This window comes from Chiloscyllium plagiosum, chromosome 28 (assembly GCF_004010195.1).
Source record: "Chiloscyllium plagiosum isolate BGI_BamShark_2017 chromosome 28, ASM401019v2, whole genome shotgun sequence".
Taxonomy (NCBI): domain Eukaryota; kingdom Metazoa; phylum Chordata; class Chondrichthyes; order Orectolobiformes; family Hemiscylliidae; genus Chiloscyllium; species Chiloscyllium plagiosum.
The window spans coordinates 33,830,206-33,849,242 of NC_057737.1; the positions used below are offsets into that span (position 1 = coordinate 33,830,206).

Below are 19,037 nucleotides of genomic sequence, written 5' to 3' on the forward strand. Positions count from 1 at the left end.
TCAAAGCCAGCATAGAAGGCATTGAGACGATCTGGGAGGGAGGGTCATTTTCTGCTATCTTGCACTGTCTCTCTTTAGAACCTGCGATGTCATTCAGTCCTTGCCATAGTCGCCGAGTGTCTGTCTGGGTCTCTAGTTTGGATCGGTATTGGTCCTTGGCTGTCTTAATGGCTCTGCGAAGGTCATACTTGGATTCCTTATATTTGAGTGGGTCTCCTGATCTGAAGGCCTCATGCCTGTTTTTTAGCAGGTGCTATATGTCCTGATTCATCCAGAGTTTCCTGTTGGGGAACACTCAGATTGACTTCCTCGGTGTGCAGTCCTCCACACACTTGCTGATAAAGTCTGTGACAGTGGTGGCGTATTCATCCAAGGTACCTGCGGACTGTTTGAACATGGCCCAATCAGCCGATTCCAGACAGCACCGGAGTTGATCATCTTCCTCCTCCGACCAGCACTGGACCTGTATCCGCGAGGGGGGGGGTCTCCTGTTTGAGCTTTTGCCTGTAAGCCTGCAGAAGAAACACGGCATTGTGGTTGGAGTTCCTGAAATGAGGCGGGGTATGCAGCGGTAGGCATCTTTCACAGTGATGTGGCAGTAGTCTAAAATGTTTGGGCACAGTTAGCTTTTGGAGTCTGATGAGTTTAGAAGTGAGAGGCTGAAAAGTTGTGTGTTTCCATCTTGTTGACTGGGAGGGAGAGGGTTGGCGTGAGTGAAACACACCTGTGAGGGTACTCAGAACAAAAGACAGAGGGAGGTAAAAGCGATAGATATGTATAACAGGTGTAAATGACAAGGGACAATGGGTCCAAGTGAAGCCAGCGACGTTGGGGTGGGATAAGGAGATGTACAATCAGAATGGAGGATAGAGGTCATGCTCACTTTGCTTTTCTTGTACAAGTTCCTTTTCCTGAAATCTGTCCGCTTTGTCAACGCCTTCTTTTGTCGTCATATGCTAAAGTGTATGTATATATATATATATATATATACACACACACATAAAGGCAAGCCACCTCTGAGCTTATTGTTACCTGTTTGACCTTTCAGTGGGGAGTCTGGACTGGTGATCGAGTCCTGTGTTTAGGGGCTGAGGTGCTAAACTTTCAGCCAATCGGAAATGGGAGCAAAATCGAAAGTTCGCTTTGTCTATCGGGAGACCGGAAAAAGCTGAGCGGGAAAAAGGTTGCCTTGAGGAGACGGACTTTCCCGTACAGTGTGCTGACAAAGAAGGATGGAGGCAGCAGGTAAACGTAACTGGCGTAGAAACGGTATTCGGTCTCGGATTTCTCCCAACGGGGCTCGGTTGCCACTACCACTGAGCGATCTGTTCACGGTGAGCTGACGGAGGGAGAACATTCGTGGGCAACTCATTGAGTAACATGGCTGTTATTGCGCTGGAAATCTGCTAGGTTTCCTGGCCAGCACGGCAGTCCAGGTAGATTTGTGCACAGGCTTCCCCTGAGCATTTGCACTGCCGTGTATTTTTTTTTAACAAAAAGCATCAAAACCCGGAGGTGTCTGTATGTAACCTAAGTGACTGCTTTTACTGTTCAGGCTAAAGCGCCCCCAGTAAACCCAGCAGAGTCTGAAACGGGAAGTGTCAGTTAGTCCAGTGAATTCAACGTCAATTTATGCCCAGAAAGCGAAATAACGATGAATAAATATTAATAAAGAAAACAGAAAGAAATGCGGATGCTGGAAATCAGAGGGTCACTGGACCCGACACGTTAACTCTGATTTCTCTGCACAGACCTGCTGAGCTTTACCAGCAACTTCTGTTTTGGTTTGTACATAAATTACAGAGAGATAAACGATCTTTTAAACCTTCACAAGTAATGAAAATATGAAAGAATGAGCCTTGTAGACATGACCCTTACTGTAACAGCGCATGACCAAGGAGGTTGGAGTGGAGTGTGTCGGGTAACTCTCATCAATGTCCTTTATAACCTGAACATGACTTTCCAATATTCCTGATGAAGGGCTTTTGCCCGAAACGTCGATTTTGCCTGTCCTCGGATACTGCCTGAATTGCTGTGCTCTTCCAGCACCACTGATCCAGAATCTGGTTTCCAGCATCTGCAGTCATTGTTTTTACCTCCTTTCCAATATCCCTTACGACAGGCTGATACGAAAGGAGAAGTTTGAAAGTGTGGGCGGCAAGGTGGCACACTGGTTAGCCAGTGGGGATCCAGGTTTGATTCCAGCCTCACACAAACTCCTGTGTGGAGTTTGCACCATCTATCTCCCCATGTTTCCTCCCACAATCCAAATATATGCACATTATGTGGATTGGCCATGATAAGTTGCCCATAATATGCAGGTGAATTAGCCATGGGGAAAGCAAGGTTACAGGCAAAAGGGACAGAAGAGTGGGTCCGGGTAGGATACTCTTGGGAGGTTTGGTGTGGTCTTGATGGGCCGAATGACCTGCTTTCACACTAGGGATTCTATGAAAGTTAAATGGGATTTGCGGTGAGCTGGTAACATGGATACAGAACTGGCTCAGTCATAGAGGACAGAGAATAGCGGTCAAAGGGTGTTTTTCTGACTGGAGATCTGTGACCAGTGGTGTTCGGCAGGGATCAGTGCTGGGACCTCCTTGTAATTATATATAAATGATTTGGAGAATAATGACACAAGGATTGGGGGAACTGTGGATAGTGAGGATGATTGCCAGTGGATACAACAGTACATAGATAGGCTGGAGACTTGGATGGAGAAATGGCAGTTAACCTGGAGTTGAATCTCGATAAATGCAAGATGATGCATTTTGGAAGATCTAATGGAGGATAGCTGTATACATTAAATGGCAGAATCCTTAGCAGCATCAACATACTAAGGGATCTAGGAATGCAGGTCCGCACTTCCCTGAAGGTGGCAACACAACTTAAATAAGGTGGTCAAGAAGGCATATTGGCATGCCTAGGGCATGGATTATAAAAAGTTGGGGGCAAGTCATGTTGCAGCTGTATAGAACTTTAGTTGGACCGCATTTGGAATATTGTGTATGGTTCTGGTCACGAAACTACCAGAAGCATGTGAAGAATTTGGAGAGATTATGGAAATGATCTACCAGGATGTTGCCTGGTTTAATGCTTATTGGCTGTGAGGAGAGATTTGACAAACTTTGTTTTAACTTGAACGTCAAAGGATGAGAGGCAACTTAATAGAAATTTACAAAATTATGAGAGGCATGAATAGGTGGAGTCTTATTCTCAGGGTAGAAATTTCACTTACTAAGGGACTTAGGTGTAAGGTAAAAGGGGGTACATTTAAAGGAGATGTGCGAGGAAAGTACTTTACATAGAGATAGGTAAGCCTGATGTAGGCTGGGAAGCCCGGAGCAGGATTCGGGCGGTAACGTGCGGTAGGTGAAGGAAAGTTTGGACTCTTTTTAAGTTATATTTCCTTTATTTCATTCTAAGCTAATGTGAATGGTACTTATATACAGTGACAGTACACATTTTTCATTGTACTTTATATTGAATACACATGACAATAAATTTCTCTAACGTGGAATGTGCTTCCAGAGGAGGTGGTGGACGTGGATACAATAGCAGCATTTAAGAGGCATCTTGACAGATACATGAATAGGCAGGGAATAGAGGAACACTAACTGCATAGAGGCAAGAGATTGTTAGTTTAGGAAGGTATCTTGTATTAACACAGTCTGTTCCTTTGCTGTACTGTTCTTGTTCTTTGTACCTTAATGATCTAGGCATGAAGATAGGTAGTATTAGCAGTAGTTTCACAGATCACATGATAATTAGTTTAGTAAGTATAAAGGCAGAAGGCGTTAGACTATAGGACAACATAGATAGGCAAATTGAATTTAATCCTGATAAATATGCATTTTAAAGGAACTAACAAGGCAAAAGAGTACACATTGAATGGTGGTACCCTAAGAAGTACAGAGATCAGGTTGATTTTGGGGTGCATGTCCATTGATCCATGAATGCAACAAGTTAGGTAGATAAAATGGTAAAGAAGGTGTCAGGGATACTTTCCTTTATTGGTCAAGACATTGAAGAAAAGTAAAGGAGCTTATAATGGAACCATTGATAACATTAGTTAAACCAGAGCTTTGTGCAGTTCTGGTTAACACTCTGTAGGAAGAACATGACTGCACAAGAGGGTGCAGAGGAAATTCATCACCATATTGTCCAAGCTGAAGCAGTTCAGTTGTAGAGGGAGACGAGAAAGACTGAGCTTCTTTCCCTTAGAGCAGGCAGCCTAAGGGGGGATCTGATTAAGGTGTACACTATGGTGAAGGTTATCGATAGTGTAAAGAGGAAGTAATGTTTCCCTTTAACAGAGGGGTCAGTAACTATGAATCACAGTTTTCAGGTAAGGAGCAGGAGGTTTAGAGTAAAGTTGAGGAACAAATTTTTCACCCAAAGTCTGGAACTCACTGTTGAAAAGAGTTGTAAAGGTGAGCACCCTCAAGGCATTTAAGAAGCATTTATCTGAACACTTGAAATGCCACAGCATAAGAGGTAAGGAAAAGAGGGTTAGAATAGTTGGATGTTTGATCACTGGTGTGGACATGATGGGAAAAGGGCTTTTTTCCATGCTATAAAACCTTTATGACTCATGCAAAGCATAGCAGTGTCGCAGGCTGTGCATGCTCCGTGCAAGATTACTTTTACAGCTGAAGGACACATCTATGTAGAGGGAACAAACCAGATATGGAGTGGAATTGCATAAGAAATGAAGACAGCAAAACCAAGTCTGGCTGTATAAAGGGGTAGTTCCATCCACAGAAGACCAGAGATCACTGGGAGTATCCTTGTGTCAGACTGCTGAGAGATCAGTGGAAGAGGCTTTATACCAGTAAGAGTTGCTAGTAGCAGACTCTGGGCAGTTACACTCAGGAGAAGCCTAATAAACCATTTGGTGCGGTTAAGGTCCAGAACAAACTGTCTGGTGTAGAGAAGATAGCGAGGATGCTGGCTTGTATGAGAAAGGTAACCATTTTAAGAGATTGTGTTTCACTAAGAGTGGCTAAAGAGCTAGAAATGCAAGAGTTGGTGCTAGAAAGCAGTCTTGCTTCAGGTGAACATAGTCTCAGGAGAAGCGATTGAACCACTGAGAGTTGAGCAGACATTGAGGCTGTTGGAGTTGGAGCAGTCTTGGGAGAACTTCAGAGTCCGTCTGGATCTTCAGAAATACAGAGTTGAAATCCCTTCGTGAGAAGACCAAGTGTTAACAAGATTTTGTGACAGACAATGATCAGTAACATCTGGATGAGTTAGTCATTAATATGTGGGATCTATCATGAACGCAGCTGCCATTCAATGAGCAGTGTGTTATGTGTGGCCACAAGTTTCCCTATAATGTACATTTACTTTGTTATGTCTGAATATTATAGTACAGAATAGATATTGTAGATCATTTATCTTTTGACTTTGTAGAGGAACACTTATTTTCCTTGTGTTTAAAATTGTGGAATCTTTTGGTTTTATTCCCTTAGAATGTCAAAGACTTGGATTCATATCATGAGTACCTTCAAAGCACCTGTCCATAAGGCACAAGTCAGGAGTGTGATGACATATTCTCCACTGCCTGGATGAGTGCGGTGCCAATAAAACTCAAAAGCTTGACACACCCAGGAAAGGACAGCCTGCTTGAATGGCATCCCATCTTTCATCTTCAACATTACTGACACAAATTGGTAGCAGTGTGCATTGTCTACAAGATAGATTGCAGCAACTTGGACAGCATTGACCTCCCACCTAGAAAGCTAAAGTCAGCAGATATATTGGAGTAGTACCGCCTATAAGCTGAACTCCACACTACAAAGAATCCTGATTTTGAAATCTATTGCCATTCTTTCACCGACACTAGTTCAACATCCTCAAGCTCCCTCCCTAACAGCAATGTGGGTGTAACTAATCCCATGAGCTGCAGTGGTTTAAGAAGGCAGCTTGTCACAGCCTTCTCAAGGGCAGTTTAGGATGGGGGATAAAGAAACTAGCAGCACCCATATCCCATGGACAAGTAAAATACAAGTACCTAGGATTTCAAACTTTGTCCATTTTAAACTAGTCCCTTACCAGATTATACTCTGAATCATAACAAGGAGCAAAGTGATGGCACCTGCTGCTGACCTCACATTAAGTTGTCTACAATGATCCAGTAGTCTCTGTGCTCCAGATTCCCCTTTTCTCGGTGTTAAGATGGATCCCGAGTCAGGTCAGGGGAATCTCCAGACATCCAGCAACAATAATGATATCAAGAAGTAAGCTGCCAATCTAATTGCAACATTCCCACAGACAGTAAATCAGGAAATAAAATACGCTGGTTATTCTTCTCTTGTAGAAATTCTACACAGAACAAAGTAAAGTTTAGGATGTGCACATTAGAAGCTGAAATATTATTTTTAAAAGTTTAAAAAGCAGGCTATTTAAGGCTGAGATGAGGAAGAATTTCTTTACTTGGAAGATAGTGAATGTTGGGAATTCTCTACCTCAGAGGGCTGTGGAGGCATTATTTTTGAGCATGTTCAAAGCAGAAATTTCTAGAGAGGGATGATACCAAGTGATATGGAGATAGTTTGGGAAGGTGGTATTGAGACAGGTAGTCAGCCAACATCTCATTATATGGAGAAGCATGATTGGCTGGATGGCCAACTTGTGTTCCTGTGTTCCTTTATTTTATTAATTTAAAAAGTTGATCTTGCACAAAAACATGAAATTAATTTTCTGAGATAAAGTTACTCAGCTGAAGTTCTGACTAGGTATGCAATTAAAATCCCAGTTATGTCTTATTAGCAAGGCATAACTTTCCCAGAGATTTTTGCAATGATATTATAATGTAAAAGCAGGATGTTTAATCAGTTCAGTAATTTCAAAAGATTACAATTTGGAGGGAATTTCCATCCTGTAGAGAAGAAGGAACTACAGACAGCAGCATCTGAATTTCTGGGTCTAAACATATTAGAAATTTCTGTCAACTTCACAGGATACTGCCAGTAAATGCTGACTATTTCGCCATTATTCCAGTTGTGAAATATGTATGCATGTGCAAATGGAGGACTGGCTTGTCTCATGTACTTATTTATTAATAGAAAAAGACAGAGCGTATCTAGAAATGTAGAGCTAAAGCAATCCTGAATGAAGGAGCATAATCAAGACAAGGGATATGTGAGCAGGGCTAAGCTACACTGCATAAGCAGGATCAAAGGTAGTGCCACACAGAGTCCAAAAAGAACAGAAGAAGCTGATTATAAATAGTGAGTGTTAGATGAATGATGCTCTTCCCCTTTACAACATCCATCTGTCTAATTAGCATTGTAGATAAACCATTGATAATATTGCATTATCTGTACACTTTATCTTTGGAATAGCACAGTTGATAATATTCTACACACTTGTCATGTGCAATACGTCTTTACAATTCCTCTGTTCACTGACTCTGCGTTATAGGATTTTACAAGTTCTCCATTCACTGATGCAGTACAGTATCACACATCACCGTCATTTCTTCCTATACAGTAAACAACACTTTAATAATATTCCATACGTTAACCTGCACATCTATATCTAACTCACCTGGATTGAAGTTAACTATAAGTAGAAAAACAAAAACCATCAAAGTTTATTGTCTTTATTTCAGACCAGAGACTGAAGCGCCTCAGAACAGATTTAGTGAATAGACTCACCAAGGGAGTCATTGATGATTTGGTGGATGAAATGCAAGAGGCGAGTGTAATCAATACGTCGGAATCAGAAGAAATTCTCCAAGCGCAAGCAACAACAAAAAACAAGGCTCGATGTCTCATCGACACCATTTCAAGAAAGGGACCCAGAGCCAGTGAAAAATTTATTGACAGTCTGAACAAAGCAGACAGAGAGCTGTGTACAGAACTGAGCCTTTGTCTGGTAAAAAGTAAGTGACAGAATATGGGAGTGGTGAATAACTATGACCAACACATTCAGAGTAGGAATAAAATTTAGAAGTGGGAGAAAATATTCAAACTTCAGCCAATAAACAAGAGAAACTGTGCTCATATACTAACCAGGGGGCCTGTGTGCTCAGGTGCTAACAATTCTCCAAACTAGGCTGGGGGTTGGAATTGCTCACACATTACCATCTCTAACCATGAGACTGTGTGCTCAGATACTAATAATCTACAAACTAGAGGGGGGTACTCAGAAGCTAACAATCTCCAAACTGGGAGCATGTGTGCTCAGATACTAACAGTCTCCAAACAGCCTGGTTTATATTCACATAGTAACAATCCCCAAATAAGGAGTACTTTTACTGACAATTGGGAATTGTACAAAACTTTGATAATTGCAACTGATAGCTAGATCAAATCAAACAGAACAGAGATTGAAACACAAAAATACTGGGAATATGCAGCAGGCCTGACAGTATCTGTGAAGCTAATATTTAATATCAGTGATTCTTTGATAACGTGAAATAGTGAGCAAATTTATTCCAGCTGGAGAGAGGTGGGATCTTACCTGCTGAATTGGGAGCCAAGACAGGACAAGAGGTAATATAGACTTAATGATACAATTCCTAAAAAGGATGCAGGACCAGAGGCACCAGGAGTGTATGTACGTTGATCTTTAAAGGTGGCAAGATGTAGTGAAAGATTGGTTAGCAAAGTATTTGGGATTTTGGGCCTAGTACAGTAGAGCCATTCAGTACCAAAGTATGGAAGTTACACTGAACCTTTATAAGGTTCTGTTTCACCCAGCTCTAGTCGTCACACTTTAGGAATAATGTGTCAGTCCTCATAGCATGTAGTGGAGATTTACCAAAGGAATTCTAGTCATCGGATGATTTAGTTACAACATTTGGTTCGAAAGACTGGGGTTGTTCTCCCTGATGCAAAGAAGATTGAGGAAAGATTTGATAAAGGTGTCCGAGATTATTACAAACTTAGAAAAGGTAGATAAGGGCTATTCTACTTATTAGCTCTATGTACAAGAACTAGGTGACAAAGTTAAGATTGTAGGCAAGAGATGCAGGGGGACTGTAAGGAAGAACTTTTTAATGCAACTAGTGGTAATGTGGATGGAAAAGCATTCAATCATTTTTAAAAGAAATCGGATGGGGATTTGTTGTGTTGCAGTATCTTGTGAATTCTGTCTTGATAGTATTTCTGTTATTCCAGCAGATGCATCAAGTTCTGATCCAAAGCAAACCTCTGAGACTTCAGCAGGTACTGTATCTTATATATTTTCCTGTGCCTTTGTTTAATGAAACACTATCTGTTTGGGAAGATGGTGGAGTAATGTTAGTTTCACGGGAGAGTATTCCATGGTATGGGTTCAATCCCACCACAACAGCTGGCGAGATTTAAATTCAATTAATTGAAGAATCTGCAATTGCAAATCAGTTATCAGTGATGATGATGATGAAACTATCATTGCTTATCACAAAAACACAATCAATCTCTCCTGGTTCATTTAGGCCATTGATCTCTGCAGGTGCTTACCCATCTCTTCCAGGCAGGTTTCACCCTGAACTGCAAATTCTGACCAAAGTGCTACTGCCTGTACAGCACCTAGTTGTTTACAAGAGGTGGAATTTCTTCTTATATCTTTTCTCTTTGAATTGATTTATGACCATGAATGAGATAACACTTTTTACATATCAGTTAACAAATTAAACTATGGATGAGGCGCAGCACATTTTTAAAATCATAAGCCATAGTCCACTAGTCTCCTTTAGAGAGGTACAAGTAGTTATAAGGCCAAGGGGCACCACTCTAGATCAAGCATGGCTGACCAGGAATTTCTCCTGTGCCGACTGTTTGCCAGGGATGGACTAGCAGGTTGATTATTGGTCTGTGTTGAGCACTCTTTCTGTGGTCAACAAGCTTCTGAGTAGAACTTCAATCTGGAGCTTCTGGCTGAGAAGTAAGTGCATTATCTATTGAGTCCCAAGACCTCTGCACATTAAGGACTGAAGTGTAAATTGCACTGCTGCCATGATCTCCCTGTGTGGATTTTTTATTGCATATCTATTTGTGTTGCATACAAAGTACTGACATTCATATATTTCATTTGAAACAAATCGTTGAATAAATCTGAGTATATATGTGCTCCCTTTTGTAAGTAACATAGAATCTGATTCTCCATATCTGTGCGCTACAGGTATTGGATCTGTTGTCCCAACCACTTCCACAACACCAGAGGTACCCACATCTGATGAGTGGATAATTCCATGCACACAACAGCATTATAAGGAGATTTCTCAGAATACTGGCGAGGTACCATACTGATATCCTGAGCTATCGTAATGTTGAAGATTGAACATCAGTGCAAATGCCTTCTGCTGTGCTATATTCCTGAGCTTTGATGAGACATTTTATGTAGTGCTGATTGTTGAAATTCCTGCCAATCTATATCCAAGTAGAAATCCTCTTTTTGCACACTTGGGTAATGTCGCTGAATTGATTCCATGTTTGGGATAGGTGACTAGTTGGTTTTGGGTTTGAGATATACGATGTAATTGGGTCCATCTTTGGGACGTATGTCTGGATTGATTAGAGCTTGTTTATGAAGTTAGTTGGTTCAATATCTGGGATCTGTGTTTGGATTATTCAGATACTTGGCATATGTGACTGGATAATTTAATGCATGCTTGGATGGGGCCTAAATTTATTGATCTTTGAGATTTATGATTGAATTGATTTTATTTTGGATTGGATTACTTGATTGGATTGTTATTAAATTTTCCCATCTCAGTAAATAATTCCGTACTGGTTAAAGCCAAAATACAACTGTAATTTATTTTCCAGGTATACCAGATATTGCCAAAACAGGACAGGAAACGTTTGGCTTTACTGATTAATAACATTGATTTTGAGGAACCTGCAATGAAGAGAAAAGGTGCAGAGGTGGATGAAAAACAAATGCAGAAACTGCTGAATGGCTTTGGCTACCAAGTGGAAAAGCACAATAATTTAACAAGCGAGGTAAATGTTAATGTTTGGAATGTTCTTAGCTTTATCTGATTCTTGGAACAAACGGCTGCAGCCATTTTTGTAATAGCAGACATAACACCTTAAACAAAACTTTAGCTGGCTGATAGTTATTAGTCAGATGATTTTTCTTTTAACCAAACTATTTCCAATGGAAGAAAAGAAAAATCTTGACAAAATATGTTAACTCCTGACTCATATAGCCACATTTCTTTGAGGAACATCCAGTAATTGTCACACTTTGGGTAACTAAATACTCAATATAAATATATTATTACACAGCATAAACTTTTAATGAATAAACCTCTATCTTCCAGTACACTTAACTGTAATGGGCATTTGCCTACTTGTCATGAAAAACTGCACAGATACAGAACAATACAGTATCCATAATGGACTTACTTTAGATATACAATATAGAACATGGTGGTTCCTGCAATTCTTCTGCCAAATGTTCCAAGAGTTCTAGATAGGGCAGGGGGTGTATGGCACAGTAATTACTCTGTAATGGCCGTCTTTATGAATCAAATTGATCCTCAAAAATTCAGCAACTCTTTGTTAATATTACACTTATCATAAATGACAATTTCTTTTTACTATATATGGGATCTAGTGGAATTCAGACTGTATCAGTGCTGCTCAAAAAAAATTAATGTACGATGAATTGTGTTTCAGGAAATGAAAGAAGCACTGACTGCATTTTCAAAACGAGAGGAACACTTACAGTCTGATAGTACTTTTGTTGTTCTCATGTCCCATGGGCTCCGAGATAAAATCTGTGGCAAACTTCACAATGAGGACAAGGAAGATACTCTTCACATCGACAATGTTTTTAACATTTTAAACAACAAGAACTGCAAAGGCTTGAGAGGAAAACCCAAAGTTATCATTGTGCAGGCATGTCGAGGAAGTGAGCATCCTTCTATACCATTATGCAATCTAATCGTACAATGTGTGAATTAAAGGAAGTGACAGGTTTGATATTAGATGCTAGCCAAAATTGTCTATCTGTTAGAGAATAGCAACTCCTTAGTATATTACTGAGAACAGAAGCCCTTCTCTAGAGTTTAAAAGAAATGTTATCTATATTATAGGGAAATATGTTTTAAATATTAAGTAGAGAAACCAGTTCTAGGTGTATTAGGGACTAATTTTGTTATTTTCATGTCATTTTATTTTATTCAAGAAGACTAAATTGCAGTGTATCTAGTATTTAAACATGCATGTATAGACAAGAAACGATGACAAAAACCAGACAAATCAGCAAATAGCAGGGAAGTGGTGGACAGGATATTAAAAAATGAGTAATATTGAATTAAAATTACAAATCAATACACCAGTCCTACTTTATGAAAACTGGTGTGTACTTAAGAGTCGCAGCTCCTATGTGTGTTAGAGAATACATATAAGGCACAGCAGATTATATGTGTGATCCAACAAATAACAGCTCTCTATCAATATAGAGAGTAGCAGTATGATGTAACCCAATTTCGCCTTAAAAATCAGGGCAATTATTTTGTTGAACAGATACTGAAGTGGGTGCAGTACAAATAAGATGAGCCTGTGTGCATGTCTGGATGCAGCGCACCATTTTGGTCTTAACTGCAGATAATTTGAATTTACTGCTGCTTGCAAAACCAGGCTCAGCACTCAAGTGTTGATTGGACACCCTTATTGTAGTAAGAACCATGTATGTTGCTCCTTACACTTGTTTCAACTGAAGGTAAAGAATTCTGTGAGGTGTAACAAAATTATTCCCTAATAGAGCTAGAGCTGGCTTCTCTCTTTCATATATAGGACGTCTATTCCCTATAATACACACAGCATTTTTTTTAACTACATAGACACGTTCTTTGTGAGTATTACTCGATGTCCTGCTGGAAGAGGTCCAGAGAAGGAAGTATGTCTTGTCATCACATTGGAATTAATACCTTTTCATGATCAAAAACTCCTGACCTATTCCTGTAGCAGCTAGTGTTCCTCTTCCTCGCCTCACATCCTCCTTCCTATTTCCCAGCCAGACTAAGGATCCCTTAGCCAGATGCCCTGAGGAAGCACTTCCTTTCTTTTCCTGGAGTAGCACAGCATTTCCTCTTTTTATGTGAAACCCTCAAATAATTTCTCGCTTAAAATATTACTGGAATGATCTTGAAGCCTTGCAAAATGCCCAAGTGCCTTCCATTGTGTTTCAGAGTTTCTATTCAGACCAGTGGTAGCAAGTGAACATGAAATGGGAAACATCCTGTTAGGTAGTGCTTAAAGGCCACATCAGTACCTTGTATACACTTAGATAACTAGTTTTTAGTCGACCCATCAGCAGTAGCAGACATTTTATTTGGAAAACAGTCCTTGAACGAGCTTTCGAACAGCAAATCCTAGTACATGCCTCAATTTCTTTACAAAGATGGCATATTGGGCAAACCATGCTCTTTTAGCTGAATGTTCCATCCTGACCATCCCAGAAGATTGTCAGTACCTGAATACACTGCCACCACTTTCCTATATTTCCCCTCTCCTCTCCTTCCTTTTTGTAGATTCTGCAGAAATAAGGTCAGGGTATAAAATAGGCCAGTGCTTTTCAACCAGTGTGCCATGACAAGATGAGAAGTGGATTTCAGGGAAACTGTGACATTTCCTGTCTGTGCTTCTAATCTCTTCCAGAGGCTTGTGTTCCATTTTCCATATGTAGATTGGTACTGCGCCTACAGAATGAAATAGTGGGTGCACCATGGAATTGTTTGTCTCATTGAAGTGTGCCTTAATACTGAAAAGGTTGGAAAATAAATTCAAAATTTTTTTTTTGTAAATGCTCAATTCCATATTCACATTCAAGGGCAGACCAAGTAAACAGTGACCAGGCAGGGGGTCAGTCAATAACATTATCACATGACAGCTACAGTTGATTTGGTGGCATTTTGTACTGAGGTTCAAGTTCCACCTCCTCCAGAGGTGTGTACTACCATCTCTGAATAGGTTGATTAGCAAAGGTCTGGACAATGTAATTGAGAGAAAAATAATAAAGATGATCAGTTCTAGTTGTGTGTTGTGCATTTGAAGTGAGTTAATATCCATGAGAAATCTGTGCTGTTTCTTTGTAGCCAACCTCGGCCACGCCTATGTCAGTGATTCTGTAAGTGGTGAGCCCATCTCTGATTATGAAGAAGAGGGTCCCTTTTGCAAAGTACACAAGGAAAGTGATTTCATCTGTTTCTGCTCCAGCACCCCAGGTAATTATGCTTAACCAGTGTTAATAAGCTCTGCTTCTCAGTGCCATGGCCAATAGTTCATTTCAGACAATGGGGTGCGGTCGTTAGAAAAGGCAATGTCATAGTTGAATGCTGACAACACACAGACATACCCAACCATCACTTCTCTCGACTCTTCCTCTGAATCTAAATTGTCAGAATATTCATCTAACACCCTGCGCTGGATAAACAGAAATGTTCACCTCCTAAATATTGGAAAGACTGATGTCATTATCTTTAACCCTGCCATAATTGTTGCTCCATAGCCACCAATGTTTCCCTGCCTGAAGTTTAAACAGATTCTTCATAACTTTGGTGTCATAGTCAATCCAACGTAAATTTCTAACCACACATTGTTACCATCACTAAGATCTCCTATTTCTAACACTGTAACATCTCATAAATTCATTGAATCCCTGCCATGCAGAAAGAGGCCATTCAGCTTTAAAATCTTCACTGACCCTCCAAAGAGCATCCCATCTAGACTCCAGCCCTCCACCCAATTCATATAGCCCTGCATTTCCCATGGCTAATCCACCAAGCCTGCACATCCCTGGACACTACAGGGCAATTAAGCACAGCCAATCCACCTAACCTGCACATCTTTGGACTGTGAGAGAAAACCAGAGCAAACTATGTAGACACGGGGAGAACATGCAAACTCACCCAAGCTTGGAATTGAACCCAGGACCCTGGCACTGTGAGGTAGTAATGTTAACTGTGCTGCCCCTAACACCTGATTGGGCTCCTGTCTCCCTGTAAATTATCTGCTGCTGAAACACCTATCCACACCTTTGTTTAGGCTTGGTTATTTGAATACATTGCTGCCCAACTTCCAATTTTCTACCTAAGGGGAGAAAGTGAGGTCTGCAGATGCTGGAGATCAGAGATGGAAATGTGTTGCTGGAAAAGCGCAGCAGGTCAGATGCTGCCTGACCTGCTGCGCTTTTCCAGCAACACATTTCCATCTCCATTTTCTACCTAAGCCCAGTAAACATCATCCAAAACTTGGCTGCCTATATCTTAACTTGAACCATGGCTTTTGCCCAAAACGTCGATTTGTCTGCTCCTCGGATGCTGCCTGACCTGCTGTGCTTTTCTAGCACCACTCTGATCTAAACTCTGGTTTCCAGCATCTGCAGTCCTCACTTTTGCCTACTTAACTTGAACCATATCCCATTCTTCTGTCATCTCCATGCTTGCTGACCTCCTAGTTAAGCATTGACTTACTTTTTAAATTTTCAGTCTTTTTACAAATCCCTTCATGACTTTAAAACTCCCTTTCTCTGTAATTCCCTTCTGTTAGGTGCTTTTTGGATATTTTACCTTAATAAAGGTGCTATAAAAGAGCTGTTGTTGTGAGATGCCAACAATCTGAGAGAAATGCAGAGATCAGAGAGTGACAGCATAGATTCAAGAGAAGTGTTTGGGATCTGAGAGACTGGTTGTACACAAGATTTAAGATTTGCTCATGCCTACTCATGATCATTGAAGAAGTAATTTATCTCATAGTGGAACCTTGCTGCATGTAAATTAGCTGCTATGTTTCCTACATTATAATTGTGACTACACTTTAAAAGTACTTTGATAAGCTTTGAAGGATTGTGAAAATACAAATTATATTCTTTTCATGAGACGGAACAGCTTTCTATTAATTAAAATAATGTTTGTTTTTAGAGATGAGAAAGAAATTTCAAATCCTGTTTATACCTTTATCTTATTCTGCCCTTTAGAGGGCAGAATAAATTGGGAAAGTGCATGATGTTCTGAATTGGAATGACTGTCTTAGGCTGTGTAGGCTGTAAGGCCTAGTTGTGTTTAGCATTATTTGTTTTTAAATTGGAGCGTCGGAGGCTGAGGGGTGACCTTATAGAGGTTTACAAAATTGAGGGGCATGGATAGGATAAATAGGCAAAGTCTCTTCCCTGGGGTGGGGAAGTCCAGAACTAGAGTGGCATAGGTTTAGGGTGAGAGGGGAAAGATATAAAAGAGACCTATGGGGCAGTGTTTTCACTCAGAGGGTGGTACTTGTATGGAATGAGTTGCCAGAGGATGTGGTGGAGGCTGGTACAATTGCAACATTTAAGAGGCATTTGGAGGGGTATATGAATAGGAAGGGTTTGGAGGGATATGGGCCGGGTGCTGGCAGGTGGGACTAGATTGGGTTGGGATATCTGGTTGGCATGGACAGGTTGGACCGAAGGGTCTGTTTCCATGCTGTACATCTCTATGACTCTAAAGTTTTTTGTATCAGATGGTTATGAATGTAATGGCAACAAATGGAATGATTCTAAGTCAACAGGATTGAAGGGCTCACCAATAATTTGAATAGTAGGTGAAAGCGTCAAATTCAGTTGAATGTAATGGTTACTTTCTCTCAATCTGTATGACAGGAATTCTATCATTATCAAAGAGCTGTTGTCCCTTTTGCTTTGCAGACAATGTATCCCTTAGGCATATACAAAATGGCAGCATATTCATCCAATCGTTAGTCGACAAAATGAGGCAAAATGCAGCGAAGTATGATATTGAGGAGATTTTTTTCCAGGTAAGAAAGCAAGCGTATCTATTGAAGGAGCTGAAGGAATTATTGGAAGCAGAAACAGTCCTTTACTCTACAGTAGGGAATACTCCATAGCATATAGGCAAGAACCTGCTTCATGGCTCTGCCAATGCTACTGTCTAATCACTTGCCAGAGGAGAGTTTCCCCTCACATGTGAGATATGCCTGAAGCTTCCCAGCCATGGCTCCCACCAATATGCGTGAGAAATCACTTGTGGAGAAAAATATGTGAACTTCACCACTACTCCCTACCCAATTCAGCCAAAGATGCTTTTTACACACTATCTCCTGAGTCCAATATTCATATCTGATTCCCTCAGAGTCCAGCACATTGGAATCTTAATGCTGGAATTAGCTAATTATTGTTTAAAAGTCCAGCTCCATCTAGACTTTCACATTACTTTAGAAGGCAATAAAAGTGATTCTTTAACCTTCTGGTTTATCTTTTGCCCCTCAGATTACTGAAATACTGAGTGCAGCATCAATGTAGAAAATCATACGATTTCCCTACTGCAGCAGCAATGGTTCCATAGGCTGCATTATTGACACACAACTTCCCTCTTTCCTGCAAGATTCCTAAAGAATCCCACACCCTTTCATCAGAGCCCTGATTACAATCATTTCTTCTTTTGTCAATGTTTGTTGTATTTTCATGTTTCGAGGTACTTTTGGAATAGATTTCAGTGAAAAAGTGTCACTGTGATGCTCACAAACTGTCCAAGATTGCCCATGGCCTTACAATATTTTATAAAAATGGCGAACTACCCCACCTATTCAAATTAATTCCAAACATTACAATTTTCTCTTGTGTTGTAAGTGGGATACCCAGATAGAGAAGGATGTGTAATCTCTCACTTCCTCTCAGTGACAAAAAAATGTAGTTTCAAAATCATTCTGTCTGCCGTTAGTTTTAAACTAACGTTTTATGCGGCAACATTACTATAGAGTGACCGCAAACAGTAGAAGTACATGATGAGGGGAAAACATGTGGAAAAGAGCATGTTAATGTAAGTCTGGATCAGTGTGAACAATCAGCAATAAGATAATAAAAGATGGTGAAATACTGAAAATGTGCAGAAGGTTTATGTAAGGATTAGGGAAGTGTACAAAATGGCGCCTATGTTGACGTACCATGTGAAACTGTAGGAAAGCACATCCACAAATTGGTTCACTCTGTTAAGCACTGTGGCTGTAATCTTAGTAACTGGATTTCTGCGTTTCTCCCCTTTCAGGTCCAAAAGTCATTCCACAACTTTGCAAAACAGCTGCCTGTGAAGGAGAGAGGCACACTCATGAAGAAATTTTATCTATTTCCTGGTATCTAACATATCAATTTCCAGAAGTGAACCTCAAAGTCTGACCCCACATCTTGCAGCAGAATTACAGATCAAAATTCTCTTCTGATCTGCTACTGGCACGGCAAAACATCAATGTTTGTTTGGAGAATTATTCTTTAAAACTTTGGGGTAGAGAGTTTAGATTGTGATGGAAGGGGGAGGTAACACTTTACTTAATGTGCTGAAAACAATATGATGTATAAGGTTAACTATTTCTTTGGATGCTAACTATAATCATGCTAAAATGATTAATGCTTTTATTTGCTTTGCTAAAGCATTAGTAAATTCCTGTAGCAAGGCTTGAATAGATCAGTGCATTGTTAGTCTGAACAATTTACAATCATGTATATCACTGACACACTATCAAACATGTTGACCTGCTCAGCCAACAGTCAGACCCTACTGTTTGGAAACTTTCCAACAAACCTGAGGGAAAAGTTCATCCATCCATCCCCTGCTTTTAACCTGATTTCCCTGGTATGACTTATCTCCATACTGAAGATAATTTTAAAGATACTATTAGGACAGGATTTGTCCTTTGGTGTCAGAGTCATGCAGCATGGAAACAAACCATTGGGTCCAACTCGTCCATATTGACCAGGTTTCCTAAACTGATCTAGTCCCATTAGCCCCTACATTTGGCCCATATCCCTCCAAACCTTTCCTGTCAATGTACTTGTCCAAATGTCTTTTAAATGTTATAGTTGTATCCAACTCTACCACTTCCTTTGTCAGCTCGTTCCATACACGACCATATTTTTTTCTAGAACTTGGACGTCTGTTGGATTTCTATCATGAGTTTTTAGTTTTCTTGCTGTCATTCTGAACACCTTCCTCATGATGCTGTATACGCCAGTCAATCAATAATGATCCTTCCATCTCAGCACAAAACGCAACAGAAACTGCCCAGTTTCAGATTCTGATGCCAATAGGAAGTGCAGGTGCT

The 19,037-nt window shown here is 40.3% G+C and overlaps 1 protein-coding gene across 2 annotated transcripts; it reads left to right on the forward strand.

Annotated features, from left to right (window-relative positions):
• The first annotated feature begins 1,148 nt into the window (after window positions 1-1,148).
• Window positions 1,149-18,711, forward strand: LOC122564102 (caspase-1-like). Of its 2 annotated transcripts, none has more exons than XM_043718665.1 (9): window positions 1,149-1,245; window positions 7,619-7,891; window positions 9,132-9,179; window positions 10,117-10,232; window positions 10,764-10,940; window positions 11,622-11,856; window positions 14,045-14,173; window positions 16,630-16,739; window positions 17,987-18,711. In XM_043718665.1, exons 1-9 carry the CDS (start codon window positions 1,233-1,235, stop codon window positions 18,077-18,079), a joined length of 1,194 nt encoding a protein of 397 aa, XP_043574600.1. In that variant the 5' UTR covers window positions 1,149-1,232; the 3' UTR covers window positions 18,080-18,711. The 2 variants fall into 2 exon arrangements, with proteins under 2 accessions (XP_043574600.1, XP_043574601.1); XM_043718666.1 differs by having other exon boundaries at window positions 9,135-9,179.
• The last annotated feature ends 326 nt before the right edge of the window (window positions 18,712-19,037 follow it).

Excerpts from the sequence above, each read along its gene's own strand:
- LOC122564102 (XM_043718665.1), top strand. Across the intron at positions 7,892-9,131 it reads GAGCCTTTGTCTGGTAAAAA|CAGATGCATCAAGTTCTGAT; the intron begins GTAAGTGACAGA and ends CTGTTATTCCAG. Across the intron at positions 10,941-11,621 it reads ACAATAATTTAACAAGCGAG|GAAATGAAAGAAGCACTGAC; the intron begins GTAAATGTTAAT and ends ATTGTGTTTCAG.